Below are 16396 nucleotides of genomic sequence, written 5' to 3' on the forward strand. Positions count from 1 at the left end.
TTTACAAGTAGGCTAAGTTGTATAATGACTCACAGATAGAGGCAACCCAGATTATTGATTAATTCCATATATCCTGTAATTCATGTACCTGCAGTATTATGTTGCATGTAGTGATGAATTTGAAGGCCTACAGTGACCTTCCATGGTTTCCCATTTGATTTTTTCTTGGACAATTACTTGTTTCTGGATGAGGTGTGGTAACCATGAGCTTTCAAAACCTAGGACCACCAAAACGCTGAGGGACCCTCAAAATGCCTATCATTAAAAGTGTGGGATATTAGAAATATTTTAGTGCAAATTTACTGTGTGCTTAATTCAGTCCACTTCTCTTAACACTGAATATCCTGGTATAATATGTCAGAAAAGTTTACTGTGGAACATATTTCATCCTTTAGGAGGTTTTCAATTTAAAAGTCTCCTGCAATTTAGCTATTTAATTCCAAACAAAAATGTCATCAATTTAAAGGATCAGAGCTTGCATAGTTGCATGTGTATTGCATAATTCCTGCAAGGTACTGTAATTATTGCAGGGTACATGTAACACGTAGGTTTCATAAGAGTTTGTGTATAAAATATTTTTTTGGGTATCCATGATAGTGTGGTGCACAACATGTAAAGCTGCTCTTATTTGGCATAAATTGAACTGATATTTTTTGTGGCTGAAGTTTATTGGAAGTAGGCCAATAGCTCTTTCCGTAAGCTTATTTTTTTACTATGGATTTTCCAATAGTATCACAGCACTGTAGGCTATACAGGAGAGTCCTGGAACAGTACAGTGCAGTACTGTATGTGTACATTATATGTTGTCCAGAAGTTGATAGCCCTAATTTCGGCTTTCATGATCACATTTTTACAGTAATTTCTTTTTTTCTCATTTCTTATACTTCCATTGAGAGAAAGGAGCATATATTGGTTTTTATCAGGCTTGGGGTAATCGTAATCAGTAATCGTAATCGATTACAATCGATTACATTTTTTGAAGTAATTGTAATCGTAATCGATAACTTTTGTGAAAATTATATACAAAGTAATCGTATTACATTTATGATTACAGTGAAATTCGAATGAGAAGGGCAAAATTAGTGGAAATGATTAAAACTAATTCTTACTATTGGCTTTTAGTGTGACCAAAAAAGTGTTCCTGCTTCTAGAATTCTCTAGCACAATAAACTTATTCAGAAATTTGCCTACATTCCATTGTCCAATAACCCATCCAACTTTGCACCATTTACACCTCTTTAATTAATTTAATTAAACTTGTTGCTGAAAAAATCACTGCAAATTAAGTATTTTGGTGGATCAGAATTTGCTTTAACAGAGTTGAGCACTTTTTGATGAAATAATTTACTTTTACTTTGGCCTTCCATGTCCCATGTACTGTGGAATGCCCCATTTCAAAGCTGTTTAGTTTTATTTTGGTGTTATAATGTAAAAGAGTTTTTAGTTTTGCTGCTATGCAGAAATTATTAGTTTACAAAATATAGTGTTGCATGAAAATCTTGATTTGTTTTACTTTAGTATTTGTCTGTTTACTCTTTGTCTGTTTAAATTGTATTTTTTACTGGACTTATGGGTTACACATCTTAAACGTGTTAAGGCATAAAGTGTGTAATGCCTGGTAGGAATTGTAGATATACTTTCACAATTTTGTCCGTATATACTGTAAATGCCCTTCCTTTGCCCTATTTCATTGCCCTATTTCCTGGCAGAGAGTTATATTAAACAGATATGCAGAGGATTGTGCAAGTAACCACAATGTAATCATGATTGTAATCACGATTACATTACAATGTAATCGTAATCGATTACTTCAACTTTAGGCTGTTATTGTAATCGTAATCATACATTCTCAAGTAATCGTAATCGTAATCGATTACATTCAGATGTAATCGCCCCAAGCCTGGTTTTTATGTAGGTCAAATGTCATTTGTAGCCCAAGAGGTCAAATGTCATTTGTAGCCCAAGAAGCCAAATAGTGAGATACTGTACCTTGTGGACAAGATATCTCTAGAAGAAAAGTTTGGAAAGGTTTCAGTCTGCCAGTCAAATTAATTTTCTCTCTGGATACTAGACAATTTTAGTATTGTTAAGGCGATACGAAAGTGAGATAAGACCTAGGTCATTTCAGTTCAAACCAACACTGAGCCCAAAGTCTTCTTCCTCTTCCAAAGGAATGGAAGGGAAGTTGACCATAAACAAGCTTTCATAATTGGCAAAAGGATAAATCAATACTTACCTAAAATTGGCATATTATCTGTTGATCACACTGACAAATTAGCACAAAACAAAATGTGCAAAAAATCCTGGAATCAAGTAGTAATTTTTATGCCTGGTAAACAGAAGTTGGGTGCTACCCAGGTACTGTATGAAAATGCTATGATTGCAAACGTAAATGCACTTTTGCATTTCTGGTTCTGACAAATAATTGTACAAGATATCTGCGTATGAACAAAAATGCCATCAACATATATTACACATGAATGCAACAGTCTTGTAGTTACATAATTTTATTGGTGTAAGAAGTAATTTCGAGGACTTCATGGTTCCAATTACTATAACCCGAGTGCTTACCAGTTTCCGACTATAGTTGTTCAGAAGCCGAGTACGTGCACTTTTTCATCATTTGGCCAGCACTCAATGTTGTACAAAGTTGAAGAATGCATGAGCGCAATATATGTTAATAGTGGTGATTGGGAACGGTCCAAAAATGTGTTTATTTCAGTTGGTCCCCCCCCCCCTTTCATCCATTCATTAAGCATAAAACCCAAAGTTGGTATAGGTTTATATCTTATGTATAGAGCTCTATAGGGATTTAGAAATGTGTGTCTGAATACATGTGGGACACTCAGCATTCAAAATGTCAATCTGTATTGATCAAGATCTTGAGTCTCTAAGTTCAGTATTTGAGCAATTTTAGCTGTAGGAAGTGTATAGAAAGAAAATCCCTTAAAAACTTTGATAATGATAGCTTAAAAGTCGTTCTGATTGTTCTTTGATAGATAACTGAGACCGGTTGTCATGTACTCCAGACCAAGTCGAAGGCACATTTCCTCAGCAGCACCATCCACTAGGAGATCAAAGCATGAGAATTCAGGTGCTTCATACCAGTCCACCCAACACCAGCAGCAATCAAGAAGGAGCCAGGAGTTTGCAATGTCTTCAAAGGGAAACAAGAAAAGTCATGAGAAGAAAACAACTTTTGACAAAGGAGGAGAAGAAGTGAAGGAACTGCCAATTGTTAGAGGACCTAAATCTGATTTGAGTTCTCTTCAATGGAGGCAGACATCAGCAAGACGATCACCAAAAGATGGAGCAGTTATGAAACAAACCCATTCAGATTCCAGTACAAGTGGGTCCAAAACAAAGACACGTACAAGGCAGATTCAGTTTGATGATGATGATGATGATGATGATGGTAGTAATGCACTTGCAAGTGTGAATGAGAGGAAGCAGAGTGAAAGCAGCAAAAGTGGACCGTACAGCTTAGCAGCTCAGATCCATAAGGTCAAGGAGTCCATCAGTAGTAGTTCTCCAGAGGTGACAGCATCAGTGAGACGTAAGCGATTGTCTGCAAGGAAGTCCACCTCCGGAAGAAGTAACTTCTCTTTGCCACAAGAGACAATATGTAGTAGCCCTGGAGGCTCTCATGTCAAAAGAGAAGAAGTCATAGCAGTTGATGATGAAGTCAGTTTTAAGCTGCCAGTAGAACAATCTACCAGAAATGTTTCTAGTGACATTAAACAAAGGAGTCATGATGTATATCATGGACAAAAGGAAGAGAGGGGTAATATAGCACCATCAGATCAGCTCTCCTCTCTTAGGAGAAGGCATAAGAAGAATGTCTCACATCGAAAAGTGAAGGGAAGTAGCAGGTATCATACAACTGAAGTAAGAGAAAGTCAAACACTCTCGGGTGGTTTTGCTTCCACATCTGTAGAGTCGCCCTCATCTAATAAAGACAAAAATGTAGATAAACATAATAAGACAAACACTAGTTTGAGAACAAGTTATGAGGAAAGTGAAAAGACTACAACATCGATTGATGGAAAACACAAGTTTCAGTTTGTTACTTTGAATCAAACTCCAACAGATTTTCTGACATCTCCTGCATCACTTCCTCGTAGCAAGTATACCAGAAGTGCATTTTCAGGTAAAGCTCGATCAACATGCCAAGAATCAACTGGGTCACAGTCAGGAGAAGGTACTAGTATAAAAAATACTGACATCAGCGGCAGCAAGTATGTCACTTATTCATCTAAGCTTTCAAAAGGCCAGAATATTAAGGAGGGATGGAAAATGATGAGTGTAAGGGATGGCTCCAGAAAAAAACCCAAAAGCCAACCTCAGAGGAAACATAAAAGTCAGATGCAAAGCTGGACCACAATTTCTGGGAACGACAGTGATGAGGAAGAAGATTCTAATCTTGCATATGTCGATAATAAAAGAGACAAAGATTTTGTCCCAAAACGGTCTTTCCGATCCACAAAAGGTCCTAAAAAGGAGGTTCCAGAGATCTCAGGTAAGAATTCATCAGAGAGGAATATCTTTGATATGTTTCAGATACCTGCAAGGAATAATACCTCCACGCATCAGTCTAATACAAACACTGAACCTATTAAGTGCTGTATTGAAGCTTTAGGGTCAACACCATCAAGTGCCTTACATTTCAACGAAAGTATCAGTTCTTTACCTGAGTGTAGTCATGAAAGGATTCCTCTAGGTAAAACTTCAGTAACAGCAAGCATTGCTACTACTTCTGAAGAAGTCTCAGTTAAGGTTACAGATGTAGCAACCAATGATAGCTCAGATGGAGACAACATATTTGACAAAATTGCCAATTTAAAGTCATGGACGCCTAACCCATCTGTCGGAGGTACATCAAATCTTTCAACATCTGGAAAAGAAACTACAAAAGATATAGTGGGTAAGAAGGAACCATCTTTATTAGGAAAAGAGGAAAAGGATTCAGGCAATTTTCCTCTGGATGAAAGTAAGGGACCATTGAATGACACAGTCGACTCTAATAATGAAGAATTGTATCAACAAACAGACATGTGCAAAGGCACTACAGCATCTGACAGTTACTCTGACAAGGAATCTGAGAGGTCAAATGATAACCAAGTAGTTTTAGCAGAATGTGATGATGAGATAATAGAAAAATATAATTCTCCCAAGTTACACAAAGAGCAGCTATCTCAAAAAGGTGATGAACAACAGGAAAAGAGAATTAGAGATGACTGTTCCTCTGTAGACGACCCAGAAAAAGGAAAGCCACAAAATGTTAATAGCGTTGTCTATACAAGTTTAAGGAGGGTGACTCGTTCAGTGAGAGGCCATTCGCCTGTAACTGCTAAGAATATCGATCTTGAAAAAGAAAATGATTTAGGTCACCCGATGTTCAAACAAGCACCCAAGGACAACATTCCAAGTTCAGTCGGTGAGTCAAGTGACATAACAGTTTCTCAGGAAGAAGAGGGAGTAAGTATTGATGACAATAACCAAGAAGTGGCAACTGAGGTAAGAACAATATTGCAGGCTGTAGAAAGGAATGCAGAAGAGGATAATGAGGTCATTGAAACAGAGGGAGCTTCTGGTGGTATTGAAAGTGTAAGAGAGAAAGATCCAACTAAACAGGAGGAAACAAGGAAAGCGGTGTTACCTATGGAAGAAACAGAATATGCAAAAGATGTCAATAAAGTTGATGAGAACATCGAGACAGTTACAGCTACATCAGAAATTTCTAAGGCTAAGGAATGTAATATCGCACCAAGCACTAGTGGTTTTACACCCAGCTTAGAATTTGCAAAATCTTTGCAATCAACCAACCTTAAAGTTGATCTAAAAGCCATAGACATGGATGATGCACAAGGAAAGCAGAGAGACACAGATAGAGTTGTTGAAAATGTTAACGAGGAGCAAGAATATTTCGACAAAGAACATCACAACTTGCATAAGACGAAAACTGGAGGGGGAGAGGAATTTGACAAACTGGAAAAGCCAACATTCCTGGAGGAAGATGATGATGATGATGATGATGATGATGGAAGGAATATCTTCTCTATATTTGAAAATCCACAGCATTGTGACCTTCCTAAAATGTCAAAAGAGGATTTCACAAATAAAACAGAAGATCCTGATAATGACATCTCTGTGAAGTTAGGAGATGAGCAGAAAGATGTGGAACAAAAGGAGAAGGTGGCTGAATTTGAAGACAGGGACGAGAGTCGGAGTATATTTCAAATATTTGAAACAAATGTAGGCAAGAACCAAGAGAACATCGACCTAGGTTCTTCAACAAGCCATCAAGATGAGAAAAGCAAAGAAAGAAAAGCTGCAAAATGCAGTTTGATCGTAAATGTGAAAAGACTAGAAATTAAGGAAAAGAAAACAGTGGAAGATGTAGAATTATTGAAAAAAAATGATGGAGCACCAACTGATACCCAGGAAAAGTCTGATTTTAAGTCTGTCAGAAATGTTCAGCCCTCATGCGGATTCTCAGACCCGCAGAAAGTCCAGATGTCTGTCTCAAAAACTCCAGAAAACAAACAAGGCAGTCAACTTCAGGACACTAATCTTTATAAAGATCAATCAGAAAAGCTCTCAGCTTGTGTCTTAGAGGAAGGGATTTATGAAACCAAAATGGTAGAAGATGTGACAGTGTCAACTACCATTTGTGACTCAGGAAATGTATGCAAGGAAAATATGAATACCGCACACGTTCCTGAAGGTGATAGCAGAATTGAAGATCAGGGTCAATCAAAAGCAACTGAAACCTATGAACTGCATAATGATGATGGTAAACCACAGGATGACGGACGTACTAACAATGATGATGTTTGCCAACCTGGCGCTAAAGGGGTAACATATATTCCCTCTGTAAGTGGTTGGATCAGTGACGATCAGCCTCCAAATCTGCAACACATTGATAGCATTTGTCCAGTTTTTAGTCAAAGTAAAGGCAGCAGCGATGAATCAGAATGCATGCCTATAATTGTGTCAGTTGCAAGTGTGGAATCTGGTGATACTTTCAAAACTCCAGGCGAAGTCAGCCATAAGGAATCTCCAGGAAGCTTGGAAAAGGAAGGATTTGAATCCAAGCGCTCTGCTGAGGAATCTGAAATTTCTAGTCCAAATATTGTGCAATGTCAAGGTAGTGTTACTACTGATGTGCTTGTAGGATCATCAGCTGCTGCAGTTGGATATGATGAAGACAATATAGGTCAGAACCCCCCAATGGGTACAGCATCTGAATCGAATGGGAACTTTGGAGGAAGTGAAACAATAGCTGCCGAGGAAAGAGAAGTTGATGTAATAGATGGAATATCTTTTTTGTCATTTGCTTCCAAAGAGGATCTTATCAGATATACTGCCACTTCAAACAGGAAAGGAAAAGGCAAAAGGAAGTCCACCTCTGTGTTAGGTATCACATGGGCAATGTCAAAGAGGAAGAGAAAGCTTCTCAAGAAATCACCAAAACCTCAGAAATTGAGCATCTTCCCTGGTAACCTGAAGGAGCAATCACAAAAGCAAATTGAGGATTATCAGAACACCTTCTTACAAGATCTTAAACAACAGAAGAGAAAAGAGATTTTGCACCCTGCCCTGTTGAAAAGAGGTGTAAGTATAAAGAGAAGTCTTGACTGTGGTATACCACTTGTACTTGACTTGGAGCTTTTGGGTGTGAATCTTGACAAAGAAGATGGTCCACCCAAAAAGAAAAAGAAGAAGAAGAAACGTAAAAAGTCACACAAGTCTCATGATACGGTGTATGAAGTCTTATCTTCTGTAGTTAAGGAGGCTTCACCAAAACCCTCACTAAACACTGATGATGATGATGACAAGGAAATTAGTTACTTTGATGATATCGATGACTTTGACCAAGAAACATTGGATACATATACAACTGAGAATTCAGATGATGAAACAGGGAATGACCTGAGGCAGGACATATTTGACCAAAGCAATAGATTAGCTGATGCAAGTGGCACAGACCTACAGAAAAGAAGCGACCAGTCAACAAGGATTGAAGAACCCTTGCAAACACAAAGCTTAAGTACAATCGTCGAAGATACCTCTAAAAAAGATGGTCCTGTGTCAGGAATTTTAACCAATGAAAATGAGGTCTTCAAGCCATTTGAGAAGCCAGTCATTTCCCATACTGCTGCATTTCAAAGCTCAGAGTTAGATTTGTACCTTGATAAAGAGGTGAAGGAAAAAACAGGTACTCCAGGAACAAGAGATAAAGAGAAAAAGAAGTCATTATCAAGTAGACATATGAAAAGGTTGAACTCAGCTATTCAGGGAATTTCATTGTCTTCACTGTTTACAGGGAAAAGACCATCAGACAAGATACCAAGTTTTAGTAAGAAAGTAGCAGATCCGAACAAACTAAATGTGAGAAAAGAAGTGGCTGGCATTGATACTATCTCAGAACAGAGAGCAATGGTCACCTCAGGCGGCAGTAAAACAAGGATAGGTAACACAATTTTGAGGAAGAGTACGGCTGGTGCAGCTCGCTTTCACCGTGATCTCAAAGTTCGAGCTGCTGTTGATAAAAAGGACCATTTGGTAAGGAAAGGAGAAATACCACAACCCAAGGCCTCAAATTCTGATTTAAATTGGCAATCTGATAGAAGTTCAAAGCAGTCAACATTTCTGGATAGACTTGTTCATAATGTGAGACAAGCAACAGGGTCAGAAATGAAACCTAGCAGCAAACCAAAATCAGTAAAGTCATCATCAATGAAAGACCAGGATAGTACTGCCAAGATAGATAGACTTGTTCATAATGTGAGCCAAGCAACAGGGACGGAAATGGAAGCTAGCAGCAAACCAAAATTAGTAAAGTCAGCATTACTGAAAGACCAGGATAGTACTGCCAAGATAGATAGACTTGTTCATAATGTGAGACAAGCGACGGGGACGGAAAAGGAAGCTAGCATCAAACCAAAATTAGTAAAGTCAGCATTACTGACAGACCAGGATAGCACTGCCAAGATAGATAGACTTGTTCAAAATGTGAGCCAAGCGACAGGGACGGAAATGGAAACAAGCAGCAAACCAAAATTAGCAAAGCCATCGTCACTGAAAGACCAGGATAGCACTGCCAAAAAATTGATAGTTGAAGCACAAAAAGTAGATAGATCTGACTACACCTCCCTTAAGATAGTCCAAAATCGGATCATTCATGTAAGTACAATGGAGAATATGCGAGTAGCATCATCTGGATTTTTGCCAGTAAGAGATCCAACCTCGCCAAGTATAAAGAAACAGCTTACAAAAGTCGTTGAGAAAAAAGACGATGAACCTAGTAGTAGACCACCTGTGCGTAAATCAAAGAGGAAACAGAGTTTTAAAGTTCCTTGTATCCCTGAAGAGGGGCCTCCCATGCTGAGGGATTATGATGCTCTACCTGGAATGCCGGCAAAGTGTGGCAGTGACTTCTGTCGATTGGGCTGTATTTGTGATAGTCTTAGCTGGAAAGCAGAAGAAGATTTGCAGCATTGTCGAAAACTGGAATGCATGTTTGAATGCAGTTGCGAACGGTTCCCAAGCCTCCGTATACTAAGGGCAAGGAAAAGACCGGCCATATTTCGTGCAGACGGCATGGTATTTTACGACGAGACAGGTTTGATGTCAGACCATGACAACGGGAAAAAGAAGAGGTTAGACCCCAGTAGATCCAAAGAGAAGAGTTGTGAACCAGCCAAAGAAAGAGTTGTTGCAAAAGTTGCCAGTAAGCCAGTGCGGACTACTGCATTTTCCAAGGTCATCGAGAAGAAGAAGGAGGTTCCTATAAAAGAGACAAAGAATGTGATCACGAAACAGTTGAAGAAAGATCCAGGGTTCTCAAGGGGAAGAGTTTATATTGCCAAACATATCAGGTATGCAGCAAGGATGGAAGAACAGAAACAAGAAGACTTGAAGCGAGCAAAAAGTGCAGCTGAACAGGGTAGCAGTGGCAGTTCTGTGTCTCATGGGGAAGGTAGGTTGCCACCATTGAAGGTTGTTAGAACAAGTGCTGGATTTGCTGTTAAAACAACAGTGCCTGACGAAGAAACACAAGATGGTTTCAGGTTATTGAAAAGGGTAGACAGGATGATGTTAAATAACCAACAGTATCGTAGGCGTAAAGCAGAGGTCTTGGCCTCAGAGCAAGCTGAAGAAGAAGACAATGTTGAAAAAATGAACATGGCGAAAAGGAATGAGACAGAAGCAACTTCAAAAGCAAGTAATGGTGAAGATGAACAGGGAGACAAGTCAGACACAAATGCAACAGTTCAAAGTGAAAAGGGAAGGAATCAGGATGATGGTAAAAACACCATTGAAGAACTTGTTTGGAAATCAAGACGTAAAGATGCGGAGCAGGGAAAGCATATGACTTCAAATGTGAGCATTAAAAAACATTCCAATGCAGTAAAACCACCATCAACTAAAGATCCAGCTGTGCAAACTAGCATCGTGGCACAGCCAAGTAAACCATTTGATAAAGTTGCCCAGAGCACTGAATTAGTAACTAATAATATGACCAACCTGCAGTCAACTCCAGTCCCTGCGAAACAACTGTTGCTTTCTTTACCTGGAGTAGCTCAACATACATTTACACCAATTCTTCAACAAGGTTCAGTGAAAACTGGGATCAACCCACCAATCATTCTACAGCCTAACCTAATCCCAATTCTGCCTAAGTCAAATGTGACACCAATCCAGACTGTCTCTAAGATGTTGGTTCAAAAGAGAAAGAATAAAAACCAAACACAGAGATCCTCTATTACTGGGAAATTGCTTCCCACAGGTCCGCAGGCAGAAGGTGTTAATAAGTCTGCTGTTCAAAATGCATCTGCTAGGAACTCTCAAGGTAACACAACCATTCATGGTCAACCAGTTATTTTGGTTCCTGCAGCTGCATCAGATGGTTCCAAAGCCAAGAACATCCAGGCCTTTTTGGTACATAATCCTGATGGAAAAGCTGTGTTGCTGGTTCCCACCCAGACACCAGACAAGAATCCTGAATTGGCAATTCCAGGCGTATCGGGTGCTGTGCCAAGGGCTGAGAACAGGAAAGCAACCTCAGTAAAGGAGTCTTTGAGTGCTCTTCGTCAACCACAAAGAGTTAAAAGGTTGTGTGATATTGCTGGTCATGCAACAAGTTTGGTTCACCTGAAGCAGAAGCATCCATTCAAGAATCTAAGGTCTGTCTTTGTACCAAACAATCATCCCTGCAACACCAATAGGGCATTTCATTTATTGGTAGATGTTTTTTCAAACTGCTCATGGGAGCAAGATGCTGCAAACTTGAATCAACCGATCTTTAACTTGGCGGCCAAGGCCGGCACTGTGCCACATCTGAAGATAGCAAAGTACACAGTGCAAAGAATTGGTTTCAAAAAGCACTCCCAGGCTGCAAGATGCATAAATGTATCAAGCTCTGTGGCAGGAAATTGCAGAGAGAAAATAAGAATTATTGGTTTATTTGAATCTAAATTTTTCATAACAGATGGTAGAGAGCCACTGCTTCAAATCACTGAACTTGCTCCTATACCATGTCAAAGCAAGGCAACAAAAGTTGATGCTCCTAATAAAGGAGAGCCTATAGGAACAGGTGAGAAAAGCCAACAGTCAGGTGTGGAAATACATGGAAGTGAAAGAAAATATGAGACTGAACTTAAGAGTGAAGCAGATGTTGGCAAGGAGAAAGCTATAGAAGGAAGGATTAAAGATCTGACAGCAAATGTTGAAGTTGTTCATACCATCGACGATAGCAGCGAGGAAGGAAACAGCAATTCACTAGAGTCTGTTGGTAGTCAACTTCAACCAGGGAAAGGTTCACAACCTCAGGATGACATATCAACTGGAGAAAATTTGAAATTACAACCTGCCTTAGTGTCCAGAGATTCAGAAAGTGCGGTGTGCAGAAGGGATCAGACATTTTCAGAGAAAGATCTTGTCAAGTTATCTTCCCAGCCTTTGGGTGAATCTGCTGATGACAGAAGTATATCGGGCCCAGATAAAATAGAGATTGGCAACAATGAATCGGCACAAGGGATGAAATCCTTCAGAGCAGTTGAATCATTTCCAGCAACAAATGTATCGTTAGAAAAAAGAGATACCAGTGCTAATAAATCTAAAGAGCAGCATGACCGCCACAGTTGTCATGATGAACAGGTGGCAACAACAACAACAACAAGCAGGCAAAAGGAAGATTGCAAAGTGGTTAGAAATGATGATGCAAGAAGCCTTACTCCCGAACAATCTGTTGACCGTCCATGCATAACTGCTGATTCATCAGGTCAATCTTCAATGAGGGATACGTTTGCACCAGAAGGAAGGGCAAATGAAGGGAAGCCTCCTTCATCGCCCACTAAGAGTGATGGTCAGTGTAGTGAAGATCATACAGAAGTTTGCAGCAGTCCAGGTTTCACATTGGATGGTGATCGTGTGAGCATTTGTGATGATGGGGGAAACATGTTGCATTGTAGTGAAAAGGAATCAAACATTGAAACAGCGCAGAATTTGAATGATGAAAAAGAAAAGGACACAGAGCTTGACACATTCCCCACTCCTGATATCGTAAATGTGCTGGTTACTAAGGAAGATGATCTTTGTTTGTCTTCCAGTTCAACATCTCATAAAAGTCATTCAGAAGAAGTAGACCAGATCGAAGGTTCCAAAGAAGATGCTGTTAATGAGGATAAAGAAGATGCTGTTACTGAGGATCAAGAAGAAATTGTCAAAGAATTAATACAAAACCTAAATGTTGTTCGTAGCAAACAGAACGCCGGTCGAACTGGTGATTGTACACAAGGAGAAGAGCTTGCTGTGGCAACATCGAAAGATGATTCAGAGTTCGTAGTAACAAGTTCGAAACTCCAGACAACGAGAACAGGAGTTGAAGATGGTACTTGCCTGAACATCCAAGCAGAAAATGAGAACATTGACAAGAAATTATCATGCAAAGAAAGTACTTTATGGGAGGGAGACGACAAAGAACAGACAGAGAAACAAAATGAAGAATCGCAAGGAGATAATACAGTGGCAGTACCTCATGAGTCTGATATATCAGTAACTGATGGAAAATCTCTTTCACTGGAAACGGAAGAAATAGGTGAAAGCCTGCTTGTCAAAGAAGAAAATAGTAAAGGAGATAATGAACAAAAAGCAGATGAATTATTGATTGCTTCAACGGACAGCAAGCAAACAGAAGACCAAAATGCAGAACCAAAAGGAGACAGTGATTTTGTAAAACAGTTGGATGTGCCAGCAACTGGTGCAAAATCTCCATTGACTGATAAAACTGACGAAATAGACGGAGACCTCCCTGCGACGGATGGCATTGATGAAAAAGATGCAAAAGATGAAGAGTCCCGTTCATCAAGTGACCGTCATCAGCAGAGAGAAGAGCAGACTGATAGTTTAAAAGGAGAAGCTGATGCTGCGTTAGTATCCCAGACAGAGTCTGTTGTACCAGTGACTGATGCAGAGTCGCATTCAATCGATGAAACTATAGAAAATAAAGAGGACAATTTGCCTGTCACAGAAGGAATTGATAAGAGTGATTATGAGGAACAAGAACAAGTGGCTAATGAATCAGCACTGACTTTAAATGATGGAGATGATAAGCAGGCAGAACACCAGACAGATGATGATGATGATGATGATAATGATGATGATGATGATGATGATGATAATAATGATTCTAAAAGAGAAGAAACGACTGCAACCAAATATGAGGATTCGAGTGTATCGGATGCAAAAGAGTCTGACCAAGACCCGTCACGGACACTCCATAATTTAGTGGAGAACTTGTCCAGCCGAGTAACAGATACTAGTACAGTTGAAAAGGTGGCTGCTGAAGCCGGTGACAAAGAGCAACAACGACAGGAAACCGATGCTGAAAATGACACTTCAGAAGATGTCTCGTCAGAGGACGACGATGATGACACTTCATCTGACTCTGACAGTGATCTTGAAGAAGTAGAGTTTGTTCCAGAGAGGAAACCATTTTTCGTTGGGGCCACCACTTGCACTATACCTCTGTCCACTTTGGTAGAGAAAGCCTTTGCTGGGGAAAACTTGTTTACTGCTTGCTGGCCGGAGGGTTATTTAAATACATCAGAACAATCAGGAGGCACCCCAAAGGCAAAGTTGTTTAAAAGTTCCTTCCTTAAAGGAAGCTTGTCTGGAAATGGTGCTGCATGGCCTCTTAAACCGAGAAGAAAGGAAGTGAAGTTTATGTCGCCTGATGCACTGTCTAGTTTGTTGGAGAAGAGACAAGTTCAGAGAGAAGCTGATAGAGAGAAGGCCAGAAAGTTGGCAAATTTAAGGAAAAAAATATCCTTCAGGAATCTTCCACCCTCACAGCGACTCCCAAAAAGAGATAAAGTCAGATCCTTGGAGTATTGTGTGGTTGAGAAGAAAGTAGTGGTATCAGACGAAGATATTGACATCCTTGCATTGGCCGACGACGACGATGATCTCTCATCTGACGAGGACAGCATCTACACCACTTCAAGCTACGAAGATGAGCAACGATCGAAAAATGAAGCTCTTTTCAGAATAGCAGAGCTTGATATTCAGATCAAAATGGAGAATTTGGAAGGAGCCAGCAGGGATCAAGGCTGTAGCATGTCAGAACAGGGTGAGCTCTTATCACAAGATACTGACCAACCAAGTAGTGATGCAGAATCCGTAGACAGTACCGATGGTGGGAAGTCCTCAGATTCTCAGATTGGTGAGAGGCGGAGGAGCAAAGTAGACGACACGAATAAGAAAGTAGCAGAATTAGAGAAAGAACTGTATCGCAGTTCCCTCGCAAGATTTGGATCTGATGATGAGGAGCAACAGTTTCTCTCTGGAGATGATGATAAGATTTCTGGAGGCAGGAGAGCGGTAAGTTGCTGCAGCAGAAGTGTTATTTATTCAAACCACTCTTTAGTGCAAGCAAAACACATGCTGATGACCATGACAATGGCTATATGTCTTCCTGATAGATAATTCCACTATTGCTTTATGAGAAAAATATTTTAAATGTGCTTGCATGTAGGTGTAGTCATACTACGCAAACAACAATGGTCAAATTGAACTCGGTAAATTTTGGCATGATTGGCGTGGTACCTATACCAGAGAATGTAGGAAAATGCATTTCAGTTTTGTTGTACCAAAGAAAAAATAATAAATGGTGTGTGGAAGATAAAAGTATCGCTAGATAAAAAGAAATGCTGCACATGATAAAAGCATAAGTATTTAGACTTCATTTCAAGTTCTGTATTTATCTGAGTGTCTGTTGCCAATAGGTGGTTTTAGTCATTACAATAATTTTTGTGCCAGGGCTAGTTGAGTGTGTACATGACACCTAACTTGTACACAATACAGTATTTAAAGATGGGCTTGGTACTGTATCTAGAGATCTCACACCTTGTAGAATTCTATAGCTTTTCATGGAATTGTCAGCAGATGTAAAATGTGAAAATCTAGTAAATAGGCAACTTGAATGGGTGGGTCACATACGAGTAAGTGGTTGCCCCACACTGTGCAAGTATGTCTTTGTTTTATGCAGAGCTCAATTGTACGCAAGACTGCGATTACATATGAAATTGTTGCAACTGCCATTTAAAAATGCAAAAAGGATATCGATGAGTGTATATATGTAGTGAGTTGAAAATTCAAGGACACTTCTGTATTGGGAGGTGATGCATATGATAACGACTGAAACTAAAAAGAAAAGGAACCCAAATCACTCCGATGAGATAAAAAAATATAAACAAAATAGTTAATTGTCAGCCTGTTCTGAACTTCTTTCTTTTAGCAGCTTCATATACACATCTTAAAGGAGAGACAGAGACGAGCAAATCAGCGTCGCCAATTTACAAAGTTATCCAAGCTTGTGTTCCATGAGGAAACTGTATGGGAGAACAGACCCAAGATTGCCATATTGCAAAAGGTTTGTTTTGGCCCCCTTGTTATGTTTTGTGAGTGTGTACTTTACACATATTCCAGCATGATTACTTGTACAAGCCCTTGTCGATTTGTACCCATACTCGTGCTTGGAGCATTTTGGAAATCAAGTACAGATCATAGTGCAATATTTAAGTAATAGTACTCTTGCTTAGCCCCTTGTATCTATGCTTATACTATGAGTGTTCTCAAGGAGAATCCTGTTAGTACTCATACTCAAAGCTGTTGTACTCATACTTTTATAGGTCTTATGTGAGGTATCAAAATCCAGTTAAATGTCTGTCATTCATGTAACTTATCAAAGTCCCTGTACTGTTATCATGTAAAAGTTAATTTTTTTTAGGTATAATTCCAGTTTGATGAAAAATCAAGCATGCATCTTTGAGTTTAATCAATCACATTAATCTGTATTTTGAGTAATAATTGTTAGGTTTGGTAATAT

General features: G+C 39.4%; 1 protein-coding gene across 3 annotated transcripts in view; it reads left to right on the forward strand.

Moving 5' to 3' along the window:
* LOC139980127 (uncharacterized) overlaps positions 1 to 16396 on the forward strand; it is a 33304-nt gene that overhangs the window by 11677 nt on the left and 5231 nt on the right. For 2 of the 3 annotated variants that reach the window (XM_071991519.1, XM_071991521.1), the window contains exons 2-3: positions 3000 to 14889; positions 15806 to 15940. In XM_071991519.1, coding sequence (XP_071847620.1) covers positions 3019 to 14889; positions 15806 to 15940 — 12006 coding nt within the window. In that variant the 5' untranslated portion in view covers positions 3000 to 3018. The remainder of the gene's footprint in view (positions 1 to 2999; positions 14890 to 15805; positions 15941 to 16396) is intronic. The other variant, XM_071991522.1, reaches the window with a different exon arrangement.

The sequence above is a fragment of the Apostichopus japonicus genome, chromosome 14 (assembly GCF_037975245.1).
Source record: "Apostichopus japonicus isolate 1M-3 chromosome 14, ASM3797524v1, whole genome shotgun sequence".
In the NCBI taxonomy this organism is placed as follows: Eukaryota; Metazoa; Echinodermata; class Holothuroidea; order Aspidochirotida; family Stichopodidae; genus Apostichopus; species Apostichopus japonicus.